This window comes from Zootoca vivipara, chromosome 2 (assembly GCF_963506605.1).
Source record: "Zootoca vivipara chromosome 2, rZooViv1.1, whole genome shotgun sequence".
NCBI lineage: Eukaryota > Metazoa > Chordata > Lepidosauria > Squamata > Lacertidae > Zootoca > Zootoca vivipara.
This window is the reverse complement of record NC_083277.1, coordinates 42,031,501-42,056,338: the sequence shown is the minus strand read 5'-3', so window position 1 is coordinate 42,056,338 and position 24,838 is coordinate 42,031,501. Positions and strand designations below refer to the sequence as shown.

The window sequence follows — 24,838 nt, the reverse complement described above, 5'->3', positions numbered from 1 at the left end:
CATGCCTAGGAAAGAGCAGGGAGCAATTTACTAAAAAGGATCTTAATGGGTGGAAATCTCAGACTTACTACCTTGCTTAATAATGCACAGGCCCAACGCAGAAATTTAGATGGCAAGCCTCAGTATGTATCATTTATTTCAAAAGATCAGCCACTGCTGTTATTATTACAGTCATACCTTGGTTCTCAAACAGAATTTGTTCTGTTTGACTTCCGAAAATGTTTGAAAACCAAGGCACGGCTTCCAATTGTATGCAATCAGAAGCCACGGAAGCCCCGCCGGATGTTCGGGTTCCAAAGAATGTTCACAAACCGGAGCACTCACTTCTGGGTTTGCGGCATTCGGGAGCCAAAACGTATGAGTACGGTACCAAGGCGTTCAACAACCAAGGTACAGTGGTACCTTGGTTTATGAACACAATTTGTTCCAGAAGTCTGTTCATAAACTGAAGCGCTCATAAACTGAAGAGAACTTTCCCATTGAAAGTAATGGAAAGTGGATTAATCTGTTCCAGACGGTCCGCGGAGTACTCAACCTGAAGCGTACTTAACCCGAAGCATGGGTGTAATTTGTTATGGAAGTCTGTTCATAAACTGAAGTGTTCATAAACTGAAGCGAACTTTCCCATTGAAAGTAATGGAAAGTGAATTAATCCGTTCCAGATGGGTCCGCGGCGTTCATAAACCGAAAATTCGTAAACCGAGGTGTTCATAAACCGAGGTTGCACTGTACGACTGTATTGCATTATTATTATTATTATTATTAGCTTTCATTCCTTCTCATCCCATGAACTCAGCAACTTCCAATAGATGGAACATTTAACCGAGGGCCAGGCTGGACAAATCAGTAATTCTGCGAAATGCTCTCTCTCTCTCTCTTTTTTTAAAAAAGTAAATTGTAAGTGTGTAAATCTCAATATGGATTGGGGGCAAAATGGTGGCAAAGTGTTAAAGGCCTCCCCAACCTCCATGCCAGGGTCCTGATCCAGATTAGGTGCCCCAACTTCTTTTTTAAAAGACCCTCTTGCTGATGGTGCCAATGGCGTCCAATGACTGTGTGAGCTACAAAGCCAGGTTCACATCTCAACTCAGCAACTGATTCAGTGCCACCACTTTTGGAGCACTCGTTGGTTCTGCTTTTGCTGTGGACGCATGGAGATGGTCCCACACAGCAGAGAGCCACCACGGGGAAAGGGTGTGCATCGCAATGTGGTTGAGCACCCATGCACAGATCCCCCATGTGCAAAAAGTGTAAAGCACTTTGGAGAGTCAGCATGGTATATAAATGATACCAAAATTATAGCCTTAAGCTCGCCAAATGACAGGGTGAATGGGTATACTATCCTAGCTACTGATGCTGGATCAGAAGATGCTGTCATGCGTGGGTTTAATCCTGTTCATGCAAAGAATTCAAATGAGAGGTGTAAGCCAACTCTATCCCTTTAGGAACAGACTTAATAAATCTATTGATAAATATAGAGAATGAGCTGCATCACACTAATAGGCTTGACTAAAACTTTACATTACTACGATCAAAATGATTCTTCCCAAAGGGAAGTGAGTATGAATCAGCTAACGGAGTTTCCTTGGAAGTGGGAGGGCAGGATTCCTCCCGGATTCTTCAGTTATTTCTGTGAAAGGCCTCGTGTCAAAACAGCTAGTGCCGAGGCGGGAGCTTGTTCCATAGAGACAGGAAGCACAAGCGGCTGTTGCTGTTGCTGCTTAGAAAAATTAATTCTGGAGATAAAAAGCTGCCTAACCAGCCTGGTGGTGGGAAGCACTTCTATTAGAAGGGCAAAGCTTGATATTTTAAGGAAGATGAGACAGTCACAGAAAGGAAAAGAGAAAACCCTACTCTGTACACAGTTCCTTTCTCCTTCTTTGTAGCCCTTAGTTCAGAGATCTGACTGGATCCTTTTCTCCAGGCACACTCGGTGGGCCAAGTGTGACAGGTGGATGGGGCCAACCCCTTCCCATTATCTGATGTCACAATGACACAAGGTGACCCATTTTTGCGTGCACCAATTGTTGGGGCTTAGGTGCTCTGCTCATGAAACACCCCTTTGGGCTGCTCCAGCAGCAATGCTGGCTTCCAAATAAATCCAGCACCCCTACCTGGAAAGCAGTCACAGTTGCATAAAAGTTCTTACTCTTCATGGGTGCGGCTAGATCGCTTGCTTCACCTTTTACGCAGCAATCGTGGTTTTCATGGTTACACCAGTTTTGCACTGCTGTCTGCAGCAGTCAACACAGGGAAGGCATTGCGCATCTCCAGACACCCAGGGGGTATGTGTCAGGGAGGCAGGGTCCCAGTCATGGTTCCCTGGCACACACACTAGAATTCAGAGATGTGCATTAATGTTTTCCATGCATACCACAGCAGCCACTGGTATAATAACAGTGGCAAGCACAATTGCAGTGTGAAATATGAAGACTCTCAGATGCTTCCTTTGCATCTGCTCGGCCTAGCATGGGACTTGAGCTTCAGCACTCAGGAAAACTAGCTTGGGAACCCTAAGGACTAAGCTCCACACAGGCCTTCCAACCGACTTTTGAAATTAGGCTGTCATTATTTGACTGACATTGTAAAACCACAGTGGGTTGCATGCAGCTTTCATGCAAACTGGGATGAAGTCACTTAGGGCCACTGATAATGATCCCATGGACTGCATGTGGAACCACAAGGACTGTCAGAAGTCTGCACGTCATCCTCTGCAACTTGATTTTTCCTAATGTGGTTAAAAATAGGGATCAGGGTGAGGAGATGGCTGAAATTCACATCACAGAACTTCTTTGAAGATCTGGAATTCTCAAGGTGTCGTGGACATCTAGAGCCCCTGGAATGCGCTTGCTGTCAAAACTTCAACTTGAAAAGCTTATTGTGTGTTTCTCCACTGAAGTCAATCAAATTACCCTGGAGCTGAGTTCACCCTCTGTTTTGTGCCAGATGTTTCTCTGGAGGGGTCCCATCTTTGGGATTTGCTCCCTTGTAGGTCTGCCAGAGCTCCAGGCTAGTCATTTTCAGGGTGTCATGCAAGCTGCATGTATTTAGGTTAGCTGTTAATTAACAGTTTTGTAGTGTCCTTGGATTGTGTGTTTTAATCTCCGCATTTAAAGTTTCCAAGGCAAGAGGCACTTTAATTAAATTAGTAATAATGCATCGTGAAAGCCAAATTTGACCTGATTTGCAAAATCGCTTAATTCCCCCAAATAATCACCAGGAACTTTAAAGAGCTGTGGATGCCTTGCAGAAGAAAATAACAAGGGGGGGGGGGGAACCAAGCAAATAAGCATTTGCTTCAAAAACAAGCAGCTTTTGTTTTTGCCATTCCTCTCTCTTTCATGGAGCAGTGAGCAATCGGAAGCTTTTTAACCCAGAGGTATATGCCAATTCAATTTGGTTAATTGACATCTTGGTACATGTGTATAGGATTGCGAGTTTAGTTCACAAAAATCCCATGAAAACGTAGACTTTAAAGATGAGTCATTTTCCTTCTTTTATGACCTGGAAATCATTGGTCTCTGTGTGTGGTATCCTTCGTGCCTGCCTGGGCAATTATGGGCGCCTCCAGGCAAACTGCTTCTACAGAATCCATCCTGATTTGCTTGCACAAAACTTAAACAAAAGTTAGTCCAGTCTTTGGGGAGCATCCATCACGACTTGCTTGCAGGGTATTTACGTGTCTTCCCATGAATCATTCATTCATTCATTTCCAGTGCACTTTCCTAACCACAAGAAGCCTGCTGGGTTGTTTGTTGTTGTTTTTAAAGAGGATTTGTTGCACCAGTGCTAGAGTGCTTTAATCGGTTTAAATTGCGCAAATCTAAACTTTTGCTTGAAAACAGTGGCAGTCTGGAGCCACGCATTCTTGTTGCTGTCACTACTGCTGCGACTTGGATTTAATGCTGTCTATGGAAGAGGAAAAGCTCTTAGGCCTGGTGGGGATGGGGTGGGGGGAGCACATCCTGCTGAAATTATTCTGATGTAGGCCTAAAACATTGCACAGTTATAACCACACACCGTTAACTGTCCCCTGGAGTGCTTCCGTACTCAAAAGCCAATATGGATGGTCCCGCATTAGGGACCAATTAGTTCCATCCACTTGGACACAAATTCATGGCCACAGCATCCTTTTGTCAAGGCTAGAGTGCTCTTTTGTGTGTAGTCCAATTGCCCTGGGTAAACCGATCCGCCAAGAGGCATCGTTTCCCAGCACTCAGTGTGTGTTGAAAAATAGAAATGCCGTCGAGCCAAGACCAATCTCCTTTACCAGTCACTGTAGCATGTGAACGGCATGAAAAGGGAACCAGCTAGTGCAAATGTTAGGACAAGATCAGCCCCATTTCCCAGTTGCTTTCCTCCTTGCAGCTGCTCCTGAAAGTGTTCATGTGCATAATCATGTGTATGATTTGACCGGTGGTGCATAGATCCCACATATCTACGGTATATCTATCTATCTATCTATCTATCTATCTATCTATCTATCTATCTATGTGCAAATGTGTCACTTCATTCCATAGACACCACTTGGCAGGGACGGTGTCAAAGTGGCCTAGCATTAAACACCCCCGACAAGCAACCCCAGCTCTTGCTCCAATCCTCACATATCAAGTGCCTTTCCCAGCACAAAAGAATTATTTGTGCCAGGGGTGGCACCTACCAGATCAGAAATGGTGTGCAGTTATCTTCTCTGCCAGGCCAAACAGCAGCTTGCAAGATGTCTGTGCCACTTCCAAGGTGGGCAAGCACTTTCGCCAACATGAGGTGAGAGACTATCCCTAGAAGTCTTTGGACCATAGCTGTCAAGTTTTCCCCTTTCTCGCGAGGAAGCCTATTCAGCATAAGGGAATTTCCCTTTAAAAAAGGGAGACCTTGACAGCTATGCTTTGGACTATTTTCTCATTTTGCACTAAGAGTGTCATATACCAGTGGTCCACCTCTACCTAGGACTGGGAGCAGCTGGGGTTCAACCTTGCTGATATTTCAATTTGGTTTTCTAGATACTCTGAAGGTCTCCCACTATTGAGTTGCTCGTGCTGAACCACAAGTTACCCCTGCTCAAATCCCCTCCTCCGCACACCACTATTAAAGCTGTAGTAGTTCATCTGGCCACCCTACAGCTAGGAACACAGTTGAGTTTTCATTCCAAGTGCGGATTTTAGGTTGGGCAGAGTAATTGTGTGAAAAGGCCCAACTTCCTCTAGAAATAATGGACTGGAGAAGTAAATTGAGTGGGTTCTGGCTTATCATAGATTTGAATGCCATTGTGTTTGGGCCTCCCCCTTTTGCATCAGCAGCCATTTCACTGAATGCAACTGAGTTGTTGACTTCTGTTCTCAGATCCTGCCTTACCCTCCAGACTACCTGTCACAATACAGCGCTGGAGATGAGACCAGGCTAGGCTGAGAGAATGTAATCACTCTTGTCGTCTCTTAAGGGAGAGTGTCAAAGTACCATGCAGTGATGCATGTGCGCATCCACCCACATTTAGCATGTGGCCTGTGTATGTTTTGCAAGGAGACAAAGAGGAGCTTGCTTCCTAGGTGAATTGATCAAAGCAGCTGAGCATTAGTCCCTTTCCCCATTTGTATCACCCAGTGCCCTGGATGATCCACTGGCTCATCCAGTGCCGTGGCTACAGGGGGTGCGAGCTGGGGTTTTTTTGCTCTGGGTTAGGGGCATAGCGAGGCGCTGCGACACCCGGGGTGGCAAATTGCCATGCACCCGGGTGGGAGAGGCATCGCTACGTAATGATGCATGCGTCGTTATGTGGTGGGGTATCGCCGCCGCCCCGCGCCTCCAAAGCTGCGCGCCTCGCTCCAGCTACAAACTTCAGGTAAAAAGCTTGCTCAGCCACCACACTGAGTGGGCTTTTTATCTGTAGTTTGTAGCTGGAGAGAGGCACGCAGCTTTGGAGGCACTGGGGGCGGCGATACCCCGCCACATAATGACGCATGTGTCGTTATGTAACACGCATGCATGTTACGTGGCGCGGTATTGCCGCCCCCCCTGCGCCTCCAAAGCTGTGTGCCTCGCTCCACTACAGGCTTTGGAGTCGCCGATCACGGGGCGGGGACGCGGCCCCATGTGACACCCCCTCCAGGGCGGTGCCCGGGGCATACCACCCCCCGCCTAATAGCCCACCCTTTAACCAAAAAGGTTCACAGAGTATCTTCTGAAAACAACATCTAAGATGGCCAGCAAAATAGGAAATGGGAAATAGGGTTGACAGATCAGCAGTATCCCTGACCCTGAGATTTCAGGATCGAAACCTGAGACCAAGGGGTGGCCTCTGGTGATGTCACAGGGACAGAGCCTGGAGACAGAGGTTAATTGGGAGAGGGGAGGGGAAAAGGGAAGACACCTTCCCAGAAGGGAAGACACCAGTCAGTTCCTACCAGGCTGAAGCTTATATGCTGCATGCACAGTCAGATGTCTCAAGATGTGTGTGTGGGCAAGTGTGCATGCTGGGAGTGCCAAACTGAGTCTTTGACCAAATAAAGCCAAGTTTCACCCCTGGGCTCATTCACACTTCTGCTTGCCCTGCCACTTTCCCCTGGGAAAGCCCCTGGTTACTGCTGAATCAGCAAACTTCAATTGGGTTTTCTCTGGATTGACATTAGCTCTGATTTAACGCTTAAGGGAAAGGGCAAAAATGCTCAGACCCATGCCTAGAGAACATAGGACAAGCAGGAAAGTGCGGGCACTCCCTTTGCCACCAAGTGCTGCCTGGGCTCACTCCTGTAATATTCCAGGAGCAGAGGAACATTCCGCTTAGCTCTCGGCAACCGTAACCCCACTCTAGATGTGCATAAATGTTTGGCGAAAGCCACTGTGACCTGTCCATGCAACCACTTGCTGTGCCTGCCTTCGTGCGCCTGCAACTACATGTTGAGGAAGCTCCCTGTGGGAGAGGGACATGAATATTCACCAGCCTCTAGCTCTTCATCAGTTGCCAGGACCTGCGTTTCTCGAGAATGGCTGAGGCTCTCTGATTAAAATTACTCCTGGGGGGGGGGGGTTAGCGCTTCCAGCAGGCTTTGGGCTGCCTTTGTGTGTCGATTGAAAGGTGGGGAGGGGGGAGGGGGGTCCTCCTCTTAACCATCTGCTTCCCTTTAATGTTGAACAGATTGTGAGTCTGGGCGAGAGGCCGGAGCACCAGTCAGGATTGCACTGCAAGCACTACTCGCAACGTAACGCAGCCACTGAAAATAACCCTCGCAGCGTGCATTTGCATGTGTGCTTCTGCATGTGTACATGCACCTGTTCTGCCCACAAGACCGCCTTGCTTGTGCACAGTGATTCGTGATGACACATTGTTCCCAAGAAAGCTTGCGAGATTGCCAGCTTACCACTATGTGCTCGGAGCTATGTGGGGAATGAATTGGCCAGAAGAATTGGCCGCTCCCTTAATGCTAGAGATCTCTGTCCAGAACTGAATGTGTGGTAAATGCTGTTCTCCTGCCCACTTTACAAGATATTCAATGAGTGCTGATATGGGTTGCTTTCCATGCCATTTTCTTCTAGGTGGGTTTAATTTGTTTGCTCACTTCTTACGGTACATAAGAGCCAGATGACATTGCCATTGAAGCCCTACAATCTAATCTGCTCTCTGTTGCCCTTCCATTTATTGTTATTTATATATTCAAGACTATCTATACGCTGCTTGGTTGTAAAACAAACAACAAAACCTCTAAGCAATTTACAAAATTATAAAGTATTAAAATTATAGCTAGAAAGCATGTAGTCAAAGGGTGGTTAACAGCTGCAGCAGTTAAAAAGAAATAAAACATTGTTGTTGTTGTTGTTCAGTTGTGTTCGACTCTTTGTGACCCCATGGACCAGAGCACGCCAGGCACTCCTGTCTTCCACTGCCTCCCACAGTTTGGTCAAACTCATGTTGGTAGCTTCGAGAACACAGTCCAACCATCTCGTCCTCTGTCGTCCCCTTCTCCTAGTGCCCTCAGTCTTTCCCAACATCAGAGTCTTTTCCAGGGAGTCTTCTCTTCTCTTGAGGTGGCCAAAGTATTGGAGCCTCAGCTTCAGGATCTGTCCTTCCAGTGAGCACTCGGGGCTGATTTCCTTAAGAATGGATAGGTTTGATCTTCTTGCAGTCCATGGGACTCTCAAGAGTTTCCTCCAGCACCATAATTCAAAAGCATCAATTCTTCGGCGATCAGCCTTCTTTATGGTCCAGCTCTCACTTCCATAAAACATACGTAGATTCTATGCGTCTGGATAGGCTGGCCTAAATAAAAATGTTTTAAGCGGGCATTAAAAATAGCACAGTGAACTGCTGCAGTCAAGCTCTCCCAGTCCAGGAGAAATTGCAGAAATTGCAGGTGGTAAAAGATGCTTCTACCTACTGAGACTACTTGGGCCTCCAGTGACTGAACTGAGTCCAGAAGCACCCCCAAACTATGTACCTGTTCCTTCAGAGGGGGTGTAGCACCATCCAGGGCAGGGAGTTGACCAGTTTCTCTGCCATAGGAACCACTCATACACAGTGTCACAGTCTTGTCAGCTTAGCTTCCTTCATCCACACTGCATCCAAGCACTGGTCCACGGCTCACACAGCCTCCCCTGAGTCAGATGCATAGCTGCCAAGTACCCCGTATTTCCCAGGAAACCCCCGTTTTTCCTTACCGTTTCCTGGAGGTCTCCCGTTCCAGCTCCTCTCCCGTTAATTTCCCTTATTTTGGTTCCTGCCGGTGGCCATTTTTCTGGTGTTGCTTTGCCCATCTATGGGCACCGAAAATGGCCGGCGCCAACACCGGACGTTGCGTCTACGCACTTCCGGACATGCGTTGACGCGACTTCCGGCACCAGCACCGGCCATTTTCAGTGCCCATAGATGGGCAAAGCGACACCGGAAGTTGCGTCTACGCAATTTCTGGTGTTGTGCGGCTGCCGATCCCGGATTTCTCTGTGAGAGACTTGGCAGGTATGGTCAGATGCTATGGAGAAATAGAGCTCAGTGTTGTCAGTATACTGATGGCCCCTTGCCCCAAGACTCCTAATGACCACTGCCAGCAGTTTCATAGTCCTGGGGATAGAACCACCAAGGGAGCAGAAATCATTCTCCCAATGCTCCTGTCTGGACTCAGTTCCATAGGAAGGGCCGGAACTACCGTAACACAGTTCCTTCCCTCAGTTCCCATTCTATGAAGCCAGTCCAGGGGAATACCATGAAAAGTCATAGAGAGGCTGAGAAGCAAGGCTACTTTCTGTAAAGGTCATCCACCAGTGCATTCAATGACAGCTCAGTCCTATGGCTGAGTTGTGTGATATGGCACTTTAAAGACAACCACAGGGCCCATATAGAGTGGCAAAATGCAACTGTGAATTCTCTTTGCTACTGAATCTTTAACAAATCATTCTGGGCAACTTCCAGGCACAACTGGTTACTTAATTAGTTGCTTCCTACTCGGAGCCCAAGCAGTCCCATTCTTCTTCTTCTTCTTCTTCTTCTTCTTCTTCTTCTTCTTCTTCTTCTTCTTCTTCTTCTTCTTCTCCTCCTCCTCCTCCTCCTCCTCCCCCTCCTCCTCCTCCCCATCATCATCATCATCATCACCACCACCACCACAATTGCACAATTATGATAATATGTAAATAGTAAGGTTGCTTGGGCTACAAGAAGGAAACAACTAATTAAAGGGCCACCCGGAAATGATTAATTAAAGGACCAGTAGTGAGGATAGTGTCTAATATTCATGGGTTCCAGAGAGTAGGTGATGGCACACTAAAAGGTTGATTGCCTCCCATCCTCACTGCTTGAGATGGCCGTTCTGCCTTGCCTCCTCTCAGGAAGGCAGTTTCTGCTCTGCAGCTTTCTTTGCATAATGAGTAATGCCATGCTCTGTGTGGGGAAGGCTTTTTTCTTCTCTGTTTTGCTGCATCAGAGGCATCAGCAGCAACCACCCTGTCAGCCTAATGGTCCATCTAGTGCTGTCCTGCTTACTCTCTGCCTGTCAGCCAATCTCCAGAGTCTTGGGCAGGTGATTTCCCCAGTCCATCCTTCTAGTGCCCCTACGTTGTCAGTGCCGGGGTGTGAAAGCAGGAACTTCTATATGGAAAGTTTACCCAGGTCCACCAAGCATCGTTCGGTTGTTTCCACCCTTCATTTAAACCCACTGCCGTAGCCAGAAGCCATCCTTGTGCAGCAGCAGCAGCGATTCCCTGACTTACTGTGACCTGCTGGGGCAAATCAATGTTTGCTATCGATAAGGTGCTGCCTGGCCCAGATGTGAGCAGTGGGAGTGGGCACTGCAGCTGTCTGTTCCGCAAAGGGCAAAGGGCACGGACAGGGGGCTCCAGGAAGGGGCAGGAAGAAGAGGCGGCTGGGCCTCTGGGAACAAGTAAGATGGTATAAAGGCCATGTGTGGGGTCAGGGGTGAGCATGGAGGGGCAGCGGGTGAGGTGCAAAGTGAGGCCCAGGGAAAGCCTTTCTCTTTGTTCTTTGGGAGGCGAGAACCAGGAAGTGGATCTTTGGATGCCGCATTGAAAAGTAGAATTACTTGTGTTTGTTTTCGTCCTTCTTCCGGTGTAATATCCAAACAGGGAAGTTGTGCATCTCTCCCACAGTGGGGCGCATGAGCAATTGGATGGGTTGTGTGTGGTGCTGCTGCTGTTACGTTGTAAGCACTTGAATACATCTCAATCTGGTAGATCCCTGTTGGGAATCTGCGTGGGAATCCCCCCTGTATGTCAATCTGAGGTGCCTACAGCAGTGTTTCTCAACCTTTTTTGGGCCAAGGCACACTTGTTCCATGAAAAAAATCACGAGGCACACCACCATTAAAAAAGTTAAAAAATTTAACTCTGTGCCGCCCTATATTGACTATATAATTATGACTGTAAGAAACACTTGCCAATTGCTGTGTTGGTTGCAATCTCCTGTAATAAGGCTTCACAAGCCGCTGATTTCTCTGCCAGCACAATCCTTTGCTCAGCAAGTTTCAGGTTGAGCTCATCCAGCCAGCTTCTTTAAGTTTGTCTAAAACCACCCTCCCGCGGTGGTGGCTGTTGAGAGCTGCACTTGCCCCACGTCGTGACCCGGCCGGTTTCCTTTCTGGTGGGTCAGTGCTGGTTATTGGCGGCCGCCAGGCACGTGACAATGCAAATCGCCCTTCTCGTCGCCGCACGTCGCGGCACACCAGCCAGCGTCTCGCGGCACACTAGTGTGCCGCGGAACAGCGGTTGAGAAACGCTGGCCTACAGGAAGAGTTGCATATAGATATGACATAATCTGGCATAATAGGCCATGAACAAATTTGTTTATTATTACACGTATACATGTTTTATCCCCACAACAGCCCTGTGAAGCTGCTTAGGCTTCATGGCTGCAGAGGAAATATTTAGAGTCATTAGAAGTGACAAGATGTGGATTGTTCTGTGTGCTGAAACAAAGTGTAATTTTATCAGGGAATATTCCCTAAACTTTGAAGGGTGAAGGACTGCTTTTCTGTGTAGTGTGTGTCTGATATGTGTGCACACCCTAAAATTTTATAACAGCACAATCACGAGAATAGAAGTAGCATTTCAGATGTCACAGGCAGACCCTCCAGTTTGTAAGTGCACCTAGAGGCCCCAAAGCATTAGCAACCACCCCATGACCATGAAGTCCAGATTTAGAATTACTTAACTGTATCTTTTCCCCTGAAGCAGAGGAATAGGCGGGGGTGGGGTGCACAGCATGAGGATGCACAGCAGAATTTCCTGCTTTGGTTCCACATGAGGCTTAAAAGGGGATGATTCAAAAGAGAAATGAAAGCCCCCTGTGCTCCACACCCCCTACATCTCTGACTCCGCCATCGAGGAGATTAGCTCCTGTGCTGTTGCACCGGTGCCTTTATTTGCTCCCTTATTCCTCCCTTGCTCTTTCCACCCTCCACACATTCCTACCCCCCTTCCACCAGCTCTGTCTTATCTCCAGAGCTCCAGGGGTTATTGGTGCCAGCACCTGAGGCTTCCTCTGGAATTTTCCAGGGCTGCAAAAGGAAATCTCACTCTTTAAAGGACAAAAGAAGAAGAAGAAGAAGGGGAAGGAAGAGCTATTTCCATCGTTAAATCTTCCTGAGCTGTTAACTTCAAACAGGAACTAGAGGAATCAAAGTGCTTGTGTCTGGGCTCTGCAGCTGCCAAGGGAGAAGAAGACAATCAGACCTGAGTCGTACATGGAGGGGGTGCCATCAACTGGCTGCTTTTGGGGGTCAGCAGAAGGAGGGCATTTCTCTCTCTCTCTCTTTTACAACACTGTTTCCTTCCTGGAATATTGGTTCCCAGTTAGAGCAGCTTCAAAGAGTGGGGGACTGGGGTGCTTTGGGGGGCTGTGATGGAAGCATCCTTGCTTATTACCCTGGCCGTATCCATGGCTGGCTGTTTCTGCTTCCACCAAATCCTGCAAACGTGATAGTATACCTGAAGGAGTATCTCCACCCCCATCGATCACTCCGGACACTGAGGTCCAGCTCTGAGGGCCTTCTGGTGGTTCCCTCACTGCGAGAAGTGAGGTCACAGGGAACCAGGCAGAGGGCCTTCCCATCAGATGTCAAGGAAACAAACAACTATTTCACTTTTAGAAGACATCTGAAGGCAGCCCTGTTTAGGGAAGTTTTTAATGATTGATGTTTTATTGCATTTTTAATATTCTGTCGGGAGCTGCCCAGAGTGGCTGGGGAAACCCAGCCAGATGGGCGGGGTATAAATATATTATTATTATTATTATTATTATTATTATTATTATTATTATTATTATTTACAGGGAACTTGCTTCAAGTTCCCTTACAGAGATGTTCCTGAACCATGAACACCTGAAGAGGAAAAGTAGGGCCATATCTAGCGCTTAGGCATACTCAGAGTAAGCCCATTGAAATCAATCAGGGCCGTCTCAAGCAGGTCAGCCGCCCTGGCGCTGAGGCACAGAGATCGCTCCGGCGCCCCCGCCTTCACAGCACGCCCCGCGCCACCAGGACCTTACCTAGAGCCGGGCCTGAAATCAATGGACATGATGAAGGCTGTGATCCTAACCCCACTTTACTCTGGAGTCAGTAGATGTGACAAACTGATCCTATGTGTGCTGCCTTAGATCAGATCAAGGACCGCCTCTCCCCATAAGAACTGCCCCAGACCCTGTGATCATCATCTGAGGCCTTTTTTCATGTGCCTCCTTGAGAGGTCTGGAGGGTGGCAACACGAGAACAGGCCTTTTCTGTGGTGGCTCCCCGTTTGCGGAATGCTCTCCCCAGGGAGGCTTACCTGACGCCTATGTTACATATATTTAGGCACCAGGTGAAAATGTTTCTCTATCAGGCCTTTAATTAATCAGGCCTTTGTCTGGTTAACATTTTATGGCTGTTTAAATGTGTTTGTGGGAGATGGGGGTTTGGGGGTATGTTTTTGTTTTTATTGTGCATTTTTATGTGTTCTTGTTTTGTATTTTTATGTTGTGATCTTTGGATGAAGGGCAGTATCCAAATTTAATAAATAATAAGAAGGAAATGTTAATAAAAAACTGCCAAATCCAGCATTCTGTGTGAACATTCTACGCCTTGGTTGTCCATCAGAAATGGATTCGTACTCCAGCAGCCGAGTCCTGTCTAGCTTCCTCCCACCTCTGATGTAGGAATGGATTAGCATTTGAGGTGCCGGAGAAGCCGACTTCTTCGGAAACATCAGCCGTTACTGCAGCTGCAGGTGGGATATCAGGAAGAATGCAAGAGCGGCTTTCGATTTCAAGTTCAGGGCCTGATTGCTTTAAGGCAGCCTTACACAGTCTGGTTTCCCCAGATGTTTTGGACCACAGTCCCCAGCATCCCCTTATCTTTGGTCATGAGGCTGACCAGAATCGTAGTCCAGAACAGCTGGAGAGGCCCATTTAAGGGATGGAGCACAACTTGACCGCATGGCACATGTTTTGCATGGAGAAGACCTGAGCTTCAATCCCTGGCGTGTCCTGTTGAAATGAACAGGCAGCAGAGCAAACAATACTGTGCCACATGGATCTAATAACCTTACCTAGTATAAGGCAGCTCCCCCTGTTTCTGTACTGTATTTAGGAGGTCATTTCACTGAATCCCTCAGGAGGTTCTTTTACATCTTTAACAGTCACACAGCAAAGTGAACATTCAGTGGGTGAAGCATTTCCTGGCCTGAAATGCCACATGGGGGGATCTCTCCGCCTTTTGATGCGGCCCTCACCTCCCAGGGAGCATGCAGCATTGGCCGGATGCCTGAGCTTTCTGTATTGGTTTACTATTCTACCGACACCTCTTCAAGGGTGTTTAGCAATCCCATGGATGATGTGAGCTAATGGATTAAGGACGTCATGGTGCAGAGGACCTCTCTTAGGAAAGACAGTCCGGCCTGTGTTCAGATCCCCATTCCCTTCCAGCTCTAATGTCTCTGGCTGCTTTTTTTATTTAAAAAAACGGGGCATTGATAGAATGTGGGAAATGCATTTGCAGCTTCTGCAGGGGGCAAGTTAGTGGAGTGTGCTGGCTAACCCGAGCTGTCAGACAGAAAATCCTCCGCTGAAATCCCAATCAGCCATGAACTCACTAGGTGGCCCTAGGCAAGCCTCCCAGCCTGTCAGCTGTGTAATGCGTATAACATACCCTATGTGATAACTTTTGGGATGTCTGAACAAATATATTCCCTCTCAAATATGGGCCTATAGGGAGGTTGCAAAGTGACTGGAGCCCTATATGCACGCTAAATGGGATTAACCCACACACCTACCTGTGCATCTCTCTGAAACGCAGGTGGGGTTTTGCATTGGATGTCGCTGCTTTTTCCAATCCAGAGCATTGTGGGTGGTGGCGGGGAGCCTGCCTTGATGCTCCCCAGCCGAGCCTCCCTTGCAGCCTGCCGTCCAGCGTGACAAGCGGAGCATTAACCCCCTTGTGGATCTCCCCGGCAAACAGGGCCCATTTGTTGTGTGCTCTGCCTTGAAGTCTGGGTTATGTCAGCGCTGCGGGAGACACCAGATGCAATTATCTGCCATTCTGCAGGGCGGGCAGCTCATGCATAGAGAGGGGAGCGGAAAAGATGCTCCCGCTGTGCTGTCCCTGCAATACAATGCCTCCCTACGCGCCATGTTAACAGCTCATGACCCCCGGGCTTTTCCTGTCACAAGTCTATTGAGGAAGCTGGCTTAGGTGACAGAGCCCAGGGCTTAAGCTTGAGCCACTTTTCATTGCCAGGCTTCAACCTGGGAGCAGGAAGAGTGGGATGCTGACACAGAGATGTACCTGTATGGCTTTGCTGAAGATGCTCAGCCTCCCAGCCCTCTCTTAGCACCTCTTCCAAGGTCTCTTCTGTCACTTACGCTCATCATATATATATTTTTAAGTGCTCAGAACTACCAAGCTTGGTACAATAATGCAATTGACAAGGCGCTGCCTCCAGTATTACAATCCATCAGAGTAGTCTATAGATACATCTCAGAATTTAATCCCTGCAGTGGCACCATTAATATAGGGCAAGGAGGGGGGCATTTCCCCTTTTGTTTTTCAAACAGAAAATGGTGATTTCTATGTCATTTATTTATGAGGACATTTATATCCCACAATCCCTCCAAGGTGCTCGAGGTGGGGTACACAGCTCCCCCACCTCCCTGTTGTATCCTCACAAGAACCCTGGGAGGTTGTTTATTTATTAAATGCCTATACTGCTCTTCATCCAAGGATCACGGGGTGGTTTCAGCTGAGCAATGGTGACTGGCCCAAAGTCACCCAGGGGGCTTCGTGGTTAAGTGTGCGGTGGGTGGGTGGGATTTGAACTCTGGATCTCCCCCAAACTTGGGCCAGTGCTCTAACTGGATGATTCAATGCCCACCCCAACCTATATCTGTGGCCAACTCACGAGTTCTATTCTTGTGATGAGCAATGCCCACCTACTCAATCCATCCTAATGCCTCCTAAGGCATTGCTTGTTTATTTAACACCATCCAAATGCTTAGCAAAGTCCAGAAAGAAAAGGACTCCTGCCCTGAAGAGCTTACAGTCTAAAATTCAATATAGAGTAGACAAGAGAGGAAAAGAATGTAATGGTAAACAGGGAGAAGAGAATGTGCATGTATTTCAGTTGCAAGGTTTTATTCCAACTCTACCATAGTGGCCTATAGGCTTTGAAGGTGGGAGAGGAAATGAACACAGAGACCCTCCAGATGTCTTTTTTTTATTGTGTAGTTGTGGTGATTTCTTGCTTGTGATGGTATCAGGGCAGTTCCATGCAATCCCGCTTTCCAGAACTGTTTGTGCCTGCAAAGGTTCTGTGGTGGACAAAATGCTCTGTTGCCAACGAACACACACTGAATTCCTATAACTTTTTATATTACAAATATTTGGATGCTATCCCACTTTTGTCCCACTGCAGGGCAAGAGACAATGATGGAATGACAGTGCATGAGCAACTCATAAGGGGGAATGATGTGTGGACAGTCCACGATAAATCCACCACTGATGAACAAATATTGTTTTAGTGGCACGATGCAGGATACAACCCTGCAAACAGCAGCTACAACAATGCCAGTCAGGAGGGACCCGTTGAAAGTCCTGACTACGCTGTTTCTAATACATTTTTAAAAATCATTCCTCTGTAATATTGCAGAACATGCAATCCCCTGTTCTGATCTTCGCTTTGAACTAATTGTGTTGAAGATACTGCCACGGAGCTTATTGGACTCCACTGTGCCTGTTTGCTAATGGAGTGACAAGTTGTGGCTGTTGTTTCTGTGACTCATCTAAAGCATCTGTTCTTCATATGCTGGGAGAGTGTGGAATCATAAAAACACTTTGGCAAGAACTTTATTAGATATGTTAATGGCATCTTAAGAATCATTAGTCTCGTCAGGCTCATGAGCATCTTCCAGTTGAATGGAGCTTGACTGAACTACAATAACTAGGTGCAGATAACTTTTGGGGTGCCTGGGGAAGGGCTCACATACGGAAAGGGAAAAGATTCGTCTACTTTCCACCTACTGCAAGGTCACGGACTTGTGTCAATGTTGTCACTATGCTTGCTGCTAAAAATTAGTTGCAAAAATGCTTTTAAAATATGCATATATATTTTTTACAGTTTATCATGTTTTAGGAGTGTGCTGGATTTCTTTTTGATTCATAGCTTATATCAGCCTTCTTCAACCTGGTGCTCTTCAGATGACGGGCTACAATTCTCATCAGTTCTTGCCAGCATGATGTGTATTTTGGTTTGCTAGTTACCTTGAGTGAGCTTGTCAGAGAAAGATAGGAGGAGATGCTAATAAAAAATAGGACACAGTCTTCTCACCCTACCCTACCAATCTTAGTCTCTCTCTTTCTCTCTCTCTCTCTCTCTCTCTCCACACACATACACATACACACACAAATGTGAGCCTCTGAACTTTGTTGCACATCTGGTTCACAGCAAGTACCAGTATATGTAGAGTAATCTATGGGGCAATGTTTGTAACAAGGTAAGCAGTTTTCTGCGTGGGGCTGTGTGGAATCTCTATGGTAAGAGCTGGGGCAGCTTATTTCTGGTATTTCTTACCTACCCTCTCCCTTCAGGTCCCAGAGCAGGTGACATAAACCAAAATCCAATAATGAAATAATGAATATTCAACAAAACATAAAATGACAGGAATCAAAGCATAAAACAAATTCAACTAATAACACCATTTACAGGGAGGACAACCAAAGACTCATGGTGTAAATCCAAAAGACTCTATAGGGAGTGAGTTTCACAGCTTTGGGGCTGCCACAAAGAAGGCCCCGTAGGCATGGATAGTTGCTATTGGAAAGACAGGATTCAGAAGTCCTGCTGCACACCTCAGCATGCAGAATTCAACACAAAAACCTTTAGAACAGGGCAATCTGGGATTGGGAGGCATAATTCCTGATGCTTACAGGGTGTGGCCTATGAGTGCCATGGCTTATGTAGCTAAAGCAGCAGCACCTAGGCACAAAGGGGAAGTATTGGAAGGCTTGGGAGAATCCCAAAGTTTGCAGAAGCCCCTGAACAGCCTAATCAGGACTGAGCATGCTCATTGGCCATAGAATGTGGGAGGGGGCAATATTGGTTTGTTTTTGTTTTATTATGTATTACGTATTTTGTGTTCTAGTTTTGCATTGTTATGTTTTGAACTGCCCTGTGATTTTCAGAGAAAGGGCAGCTTATAAATTCATAATAGAATAATAGAATGTTGACTGACTGTAGAGGGGAAAATGGATAACCAGGAGCAGGGGATGGAGGGGGGCGGCTGGCATCCTGAACAGGGAGCACGCCTGTAATCCGCTACTCCACCGTGTGGAATTTGTGAGAGAGGGCCATAGAGCACCTGAGCAGCATCCCCTTTGTCTCCAAGTAGAGCTGGGAAAGAGTTCCTGCCTAAAACCCTGGAGAGCTTCTGCCTGTCAGTGCAGACAATACAGGGCCAGCTGGAACAATGGTCTGACTCTGGATGCGGGTGGCGCTGTGGTCTAAACCACGGAGCCTCTTCGACTTGCTGATCGGAAGGTTGGTGGTTCAAATCCCTGCGATGGGGTGAGCTCCCATTGCTCTGTCCCAGCTCTTTCCAACCTAGCAGTTTGAAAGCATACCAGGGTGAGTAGATAAATAGGTACCGCTGCTGTGGGGAGGTAAACAACATTTCTGTGCGCTCTGGTTTCCATCATGGTGTTCCGTTGCGCCAGAAGCGGTTTAGTCATGCTGACCACATGAGCCGGAAAGCTGTCTGTGGACAAACGCGGGCTCCCTCGCTTGGCCTGAAAGCGAGATGAGCGCTGCAACTCCATAGTCACCTTTGACTGGACTTAAGTGTCCAGGGGTCCTTTACCTTTGATCTTTACCTGACTCTGGATAAGGCAGCTTCCTATATGTTCCTAGAATCTTCTCTCCCCCACCTGGTGCTAACTCAAAAAGTCCTCTGTGGAGAATTAAGGCAGCTCGCTACCTGTTGACACTTGTGGGCACCATTATAAACTGTTGTGCAACCGCAGCGCATTGCCGAGGGCACAGAGTTCCGCTAATGCAGTGGCCGCTCTGGCTGGATGCCCCGTGGTGCTTTGTTATAGCTGAGAGGAGCGCACACTCTGGTTATAAATAGCCACAGCTGCACCTTGCCATTTTTCAGCTGCGGGAGAAAATATGAAATGTGTATAAATAAAAGCACAAAGAGAGCAAAGACATATGGGCAGGGTGTAATGGCTTGACTTCTTATTCCTCAGAAACTCTTTTCCAGGAGGGGACCATTCCATCACATTCATATTGGGATGTGCTCTGATTGGCTGCAGCTTCCTAGGGTTTCAGACAGCGGTTCTTCCTAGATCCACCACTGAATGTTACCATTTGAACCATTTCTCTCCATTTCTCACCCCCCACAATCTTAAGTTCGGTTCTCCACATTTCGACACCCGCATGTGATTTTATTCTAAAGTCCTCGTGCAAAATCCACTAGCAAACCTCTCCTAATACCGTAAAAGCTTTTGTCTGCAATTTTGCCAAAAATACTCATTTTTGCAAAAACATTCCCCAGAATAATGCATTTTAATGCTACTTTCACTAATATATGTACAGTATTGTAATGCACACTTTACCCTAGTATATGCATTTTTTTTGTACACTCGACTGGAGAATTGCATTGCAAAATTCGGAGAAGTGCAAATTTTGAAGGATGACTGTGTTTCTGTACTGTTCTAGCAATAGCAATGTACTGTTGTCAGCAATGGGCAGGAGCCTGAGAAGTGGGGGGATGCATGGGCCGAGGAGGCAGGGGGAGGAGGATGATCCAGGGGGAGGGGCCAGTGATTTGTGGGGTTATGTGCCATCCACTAGGCAGCTGCCGGTAGTGGTGGAAGAGGGGGGTTGAGAGGAGGAGACTGGGCAGCCAGAGAGAGGGTAGAAGGAGACAGGAAAAGAGCTGTGCTGGGTCTCAGAGTCTGGGGAGGCTGTGGCGCTCTCAGAGAGATTTGTGTCTTTGGAATCCCGAGTTACTCCCGCTGTTATCACCATGCTAGAAGGGAACAGTTAGAGAGGAGCCTTCAGGTCTTTGATTGCACAGAGTCAGACAAGGAAGTTTAAGAAGGTGGTGTGGGTCCTATGCTGTGGCTCCAATAGTCTGGTCCGCGGTCCACGGTTGCCTAGACAGCTAGGACAGGGGCAGATCTACTAGGAAACTAATGAAGCTTAATTTTCAGGGTCCCTAATCCTTGAGGGACCCCAGAAACAACTTTAGTCCACATTGCTTAAATAAAACGGTTCTAGTTGATGCAATTTGAGTTGCACGACTCAAATTGATTTTTTGTTGCATATATTTCAACTATCTCACAGTTTGAGAGTTGGTAGCACAGATGTTGTAAAGGTTGTTGTAAACAAGCCCATTGAAGAAGATAACAGTGGCTACCCAGACCTCATTGGGGGGGGCATCACAATACAACCCTTCAGGGATCCAGTTAATTGTCCTCACTAGTCTGGATATGTTTGGGACAAGGAGGGAGGTTTGCCTTTAGCCACGAACTGTATTTAATTTCTACCTCATCCCTAACCCTCATACAGCCCCCATCCTGCTCCAGGAAGAGAAGGGTAGCTGGCAATTGCAAGGCAAGAGCAAAGCCACTAGGTGGAGAGCGCTGTGTGTGTGTGTGTGTAAAGTGACAAATAGCATGCGAGTTAAAAGTCTGAAGATGGAGTACTCCATTTGGTGGTGAATGGCAAGGCTCCTTATGGTGATTGTAAAACATTGCTACAGTCCTGTAAATTTCCTCCGTCTATTGCTGAGTATCCATAAGCAACAACCCTGCCCTGAAGAGCTTATAGGCGGAAGATGTATTTCAAGGCAAATCGCTCACGAGATTCTAGCAATGAATGAATTTGTTGTTGTTGTTTAGTCGTTTAGTCGTGTCCGACTCTTCGTGACCCCATGGACCATAGCACACCAGGCACTCCTGTCTTGCACTGCCTCCCGCAGTTTGGTCAAACTCATGTTTTTTTGCAGAAGTTTGTGCAGGCCATGGAAAAGCATGCCGCAGGGACCCAGTTCTCTCCTCTGGTCTGAGCCTCTGGAGTCTGGAAGCTGCAATTAATATCAATAGATGGCTAATAGGGATAGAGGGAGCTGTATTATGCCAAAACAGAGAATTAGTCCATGGGTGGTGTACCATTGAGCCACAGCTCTTTGCCTTCCACTTTTCCCAGCACACGGCCTCACCTTCCATCCCGATGCATCCCTGTCCACATGGCTGTGAACAGTCCAGATCCACCCCACCCCACCCCCTTTTAAATTCCCCTGGTGCTTTCAGGTGCAAGTTTAATATTGTGAGCGAGTCATTGAGTTGTGGCAAATCAATAATTGGCAACAGGCTTCTTTCTTATTGGAATTTCCCCGGATTAAATGGGAGTGGGGAAATATGGGGTGGCATTTTGATGTGTGAAAAACTTGTGTGGATTAAAAACACCAGTCCCACATCCACACTATATATTTAATGTGTGTTTAAAGTTGCAGCCAAAAGAATCCTGGGAACTCTTTGTTTGTCAAGGCTGCTGTGAAGGCGAAACTACAGTTCCCAGGATTCTTTGGGGAGGGGGAGCCATGCGCTTTAAATGTGCATCAGGTGTGCTTTAAATGCATGGTGTGGGCGTGACTTGCACCTGTTCCATCATACCTATATACTTTATTGTAGAAACTTGGGCCATAAACACCTGAGAGTGGAACTCTGCTCATAGGATTCTCCTGCTGGCTAAGCTGGTCCAATGCAAAAGAAGGCAGGCTCGTGGACCTTTAATCATTGTATACAGTAGAAGCTGCAGGTGGTGGAAGGAATTCACACGAGTCACCTGCCTTTTCCCACCTGTGCGCGTCTGTGAGATGCATTGGATGAAGTGGGCTCTATTCAACGAAAGCTTAGACTAAAACAGTTAGTGCTTAAGTTGCTATACTGTAGTATTCTTAGTTGGTTTCATCAGATGATTGGTTCATCATATCCAAAGTGACCCTCCACATGTCCATTGTTCCCCTTAGCTGCCTTTATGGGGGACAGAGTGTTCTATGCTCTTGATTTCTCGCAGCTTGCTATAATCCACTTCCAGAACCCCAGCTCCTCCCTCCCCATTCAGAGACTCCCCCCCCAAAAAAATACAGTAAGCAAAACTCATATTCCCATACATAACACCACAACTTTTAGGAGTGTACTTCCTTAAAACACATTCCTGTTAAGTGACCCACAAGCTTTGGAACTGGTCTGTGATTTCCTAGAGAATTTGCCGTTCTCCCGCAAAGGTATGCACCCCCATTGTTCAGCCTGGACACTGAGGTCCAGCTCCGAGGGCCTTCTGGCGGTTCCCTCACCGCGAGAAGTGAAGTTACAGGGAACCAGGCAGAGGGCCTTCTCGGTAGTGGCACCCACCCTGTGGAACGCCCTCCCATCAGATGTCATGGAAACAAACAACTATTTCACTTTTAGAAGACATCTGAAGGCAGCCTTTTTTAAGGATTGATGTTTTATCGTGTTTTTAATATTCTGTTGGGAGCCACCCAGAGTGGCTGGGGAAACACAGCCAGATGGAGCGGGCTATAAATAACAATTAAATAAGTTGTTGTGTTCTGCTCCTCTTGCCAGTCTCAATTTGTGAGCCACTTTCTCTTGCATCAAGCATTTGCGTTTGAAGCCCTTCCCGCCGACCCCCTGTCCTAACCTCTCCCCTCTCTGCCCTGCAGACGGGATCCACAGTGTGACAGCCCAGTGCGTCCTGCGTGTCATCGTCATCACCGAGGACATGCTGGCCAACAGCATTACGGTGCGGCTGGAGAACATGTGGCAGGAGCGCTTCCTCTCTCCCCTCCTGGCCAACTTCCTGGAGGGCGTGGCCACCATCCTGGCCACCCCGAAGGAGGACGTCTTCATCTTCAACATCCAGAACGACACGGACGTCGGCGGGCAGGTGCTTAACGTCAGCTTCTCTGCCATGGCGCCCCACAGCGGCCATTTCTTCAGCTCGGAGGAGCTCCAGGAGCAGCTGTACATGAAGCGCATGACCCTGACCGCGGTCTCCATGCTGGAGGTGCTCCCCTTCGATGACAACGTCTGCCTCCGCGAGCCCTGCCAGAACTACATGAAGTGTATCTCGGTGCTCAAGTTTGACAGCTCGGCTCCCTTCATCGCCTCCGTCTCCACCCTCTTCCGGCCCATCCACCCCATAACGGGCCTGCGCTGCCGCTGCCCCCAGGGCTTCACCGGAGACTACTGCGAGATGGAGATCAACCTCTGCTATTCCAACCCCTGCCGCAACGGAGGGGTCTGCACCCGCAAGGAGGGCGGCTACACCTGCATTTGCCACCAGCACTTCACAGGTAAGGCTGTGAGCGAACCTCAGCAAAAAAGGAGGCTTGCTGTGGGACGGGGGGGGCAGCATTTTCCCAAATGAAATTCTGTTCTCAGGGGCTTCCATATGCCTAGTTAGGACCAGGCGGAGTCTGGGTGCCAAAGGGATCCACATTCTGCACTGAGGATACTAGACTAGGGTTACCAGACGTCCCTGTTTCCCGGGAACAGTCCCCGTATTTGCAAATAAGTGCCCAGACAAATTCCATCCCTAGAATGTCCCTGGATTTCATCTAATGTCCCCGGGAACATATAGGCAGGGTATAGATAAATAACAATTATTATTATTATTATTATTATTATTATTATTATTATTATTATTATCTTGCCTAGTACTTTTTTAATAGCCTTTTTAAAATGTACATTAAAAACACATTTAAAACACACACTGCTTGCTCTCAAGAATTTGGGAACTGTAGTTTACCCCTCAAAGAGCTATGATTCCCAGCACCCTTAACTACCAACAGTTTCGAGTATTCTTGGTGCTTTAAGTGCATGGTTCGTGCACAACCTCTGTTACGGGGGCTTTAAGTTACAACAACTGTGACTAGAAGAAAAACTTTCCCTCAATCACCTTCTCGCAAGATATTGGATTATTGGTCTGCAAGCCTGACTAACCAACCAAAGCTTATACCAAAGCTGCTTCCAAACGGGAGGCTCTGAGCGCTAATAAATCACTGCTTTTCTACTGTAAGCTATAAGTGGAATTGCAATTGACTTTCTACACTACTGGGGATATTGCACTTTTTCTGCCTGTTCATGGGCACGACACAGCGGCTGTGGATGGGGGAGGGAAGATCCAGCCCACCTGAGCAGCCATTTGGAAGTGGGCAAGGCAGAATCCAAGAAATCCTTTTTAAAAAAAGATGTGTGGGTGTGCGCGCGCCTAGCACTTATTAATTTAAGCATGATCCCCCATTGCTACCCATGAATTGCCCATAAACAAAAGTAGTTAATGTTCATTTGGGACTGGAAGCATTTAATTGGCGAGAGTGGAATAATGTTGCTAAAATGACTGTGACTGAAAGGTGTCCCTTCCCCCTTTATTAGCATTATTTTGCTATAAATCTCTAACGTTCTTTTATGTACCGGTAAGTGTTATTTAACTAACATTTCCTTTTTAAAATCAGAATTGTTGATTGGAAGAGTTTAATCATGGCGATCAGGTCCTCCCCATTTATTCTTTTAAAAAGTTAGCATTGGATTTATCATTTTTGTTTTTTAAATGCTATTCACTCAAGAGTTTTAAGGCTAACTGGAAGACTGATCAAAATAAAAAAATTCCTTCAGTAGCACCATAAAGACCAACTAAGTTTTTATTTTGGTATGAGCTTTCGTGTGCATGCACACTTCTTCAGATAACCTGCAATCTGAAGAAGTGTGCATGCACACGAAAGCTCATACCAAAATAAAAACTTAGTTGGACTTTAAGGTGCTACTGAAGGAATTTTTTTATTTTGCTTCGACTCAGACCAACACGG

At 47.2% G+C, this 24,838-nt stretch overlaps 1 protein-coding gene across 1 annotated transcript in view; it reads left to right on the top strand.

Annotated features, from left to right (window-relative positions):
• CELSR3 (cadherin EGF LAG seven-pass G-type receptor 3) overlaps positions 1–24,838 on the top strand; it is an 84,389-nt gene that overhangs the window by 7,275 nt on the left and 52,276 nt on the right. The window contains exon 2 of the mRNA XM_060271027.1: positions 22,694–23,326. Coding sequence (XP_060127010.1) covers positions 22,694–23,326 — 633 coding nt within the window. The remainder of the gene's footprint in view (positions 1–22,693; positions 23,327–24,838) is intronic.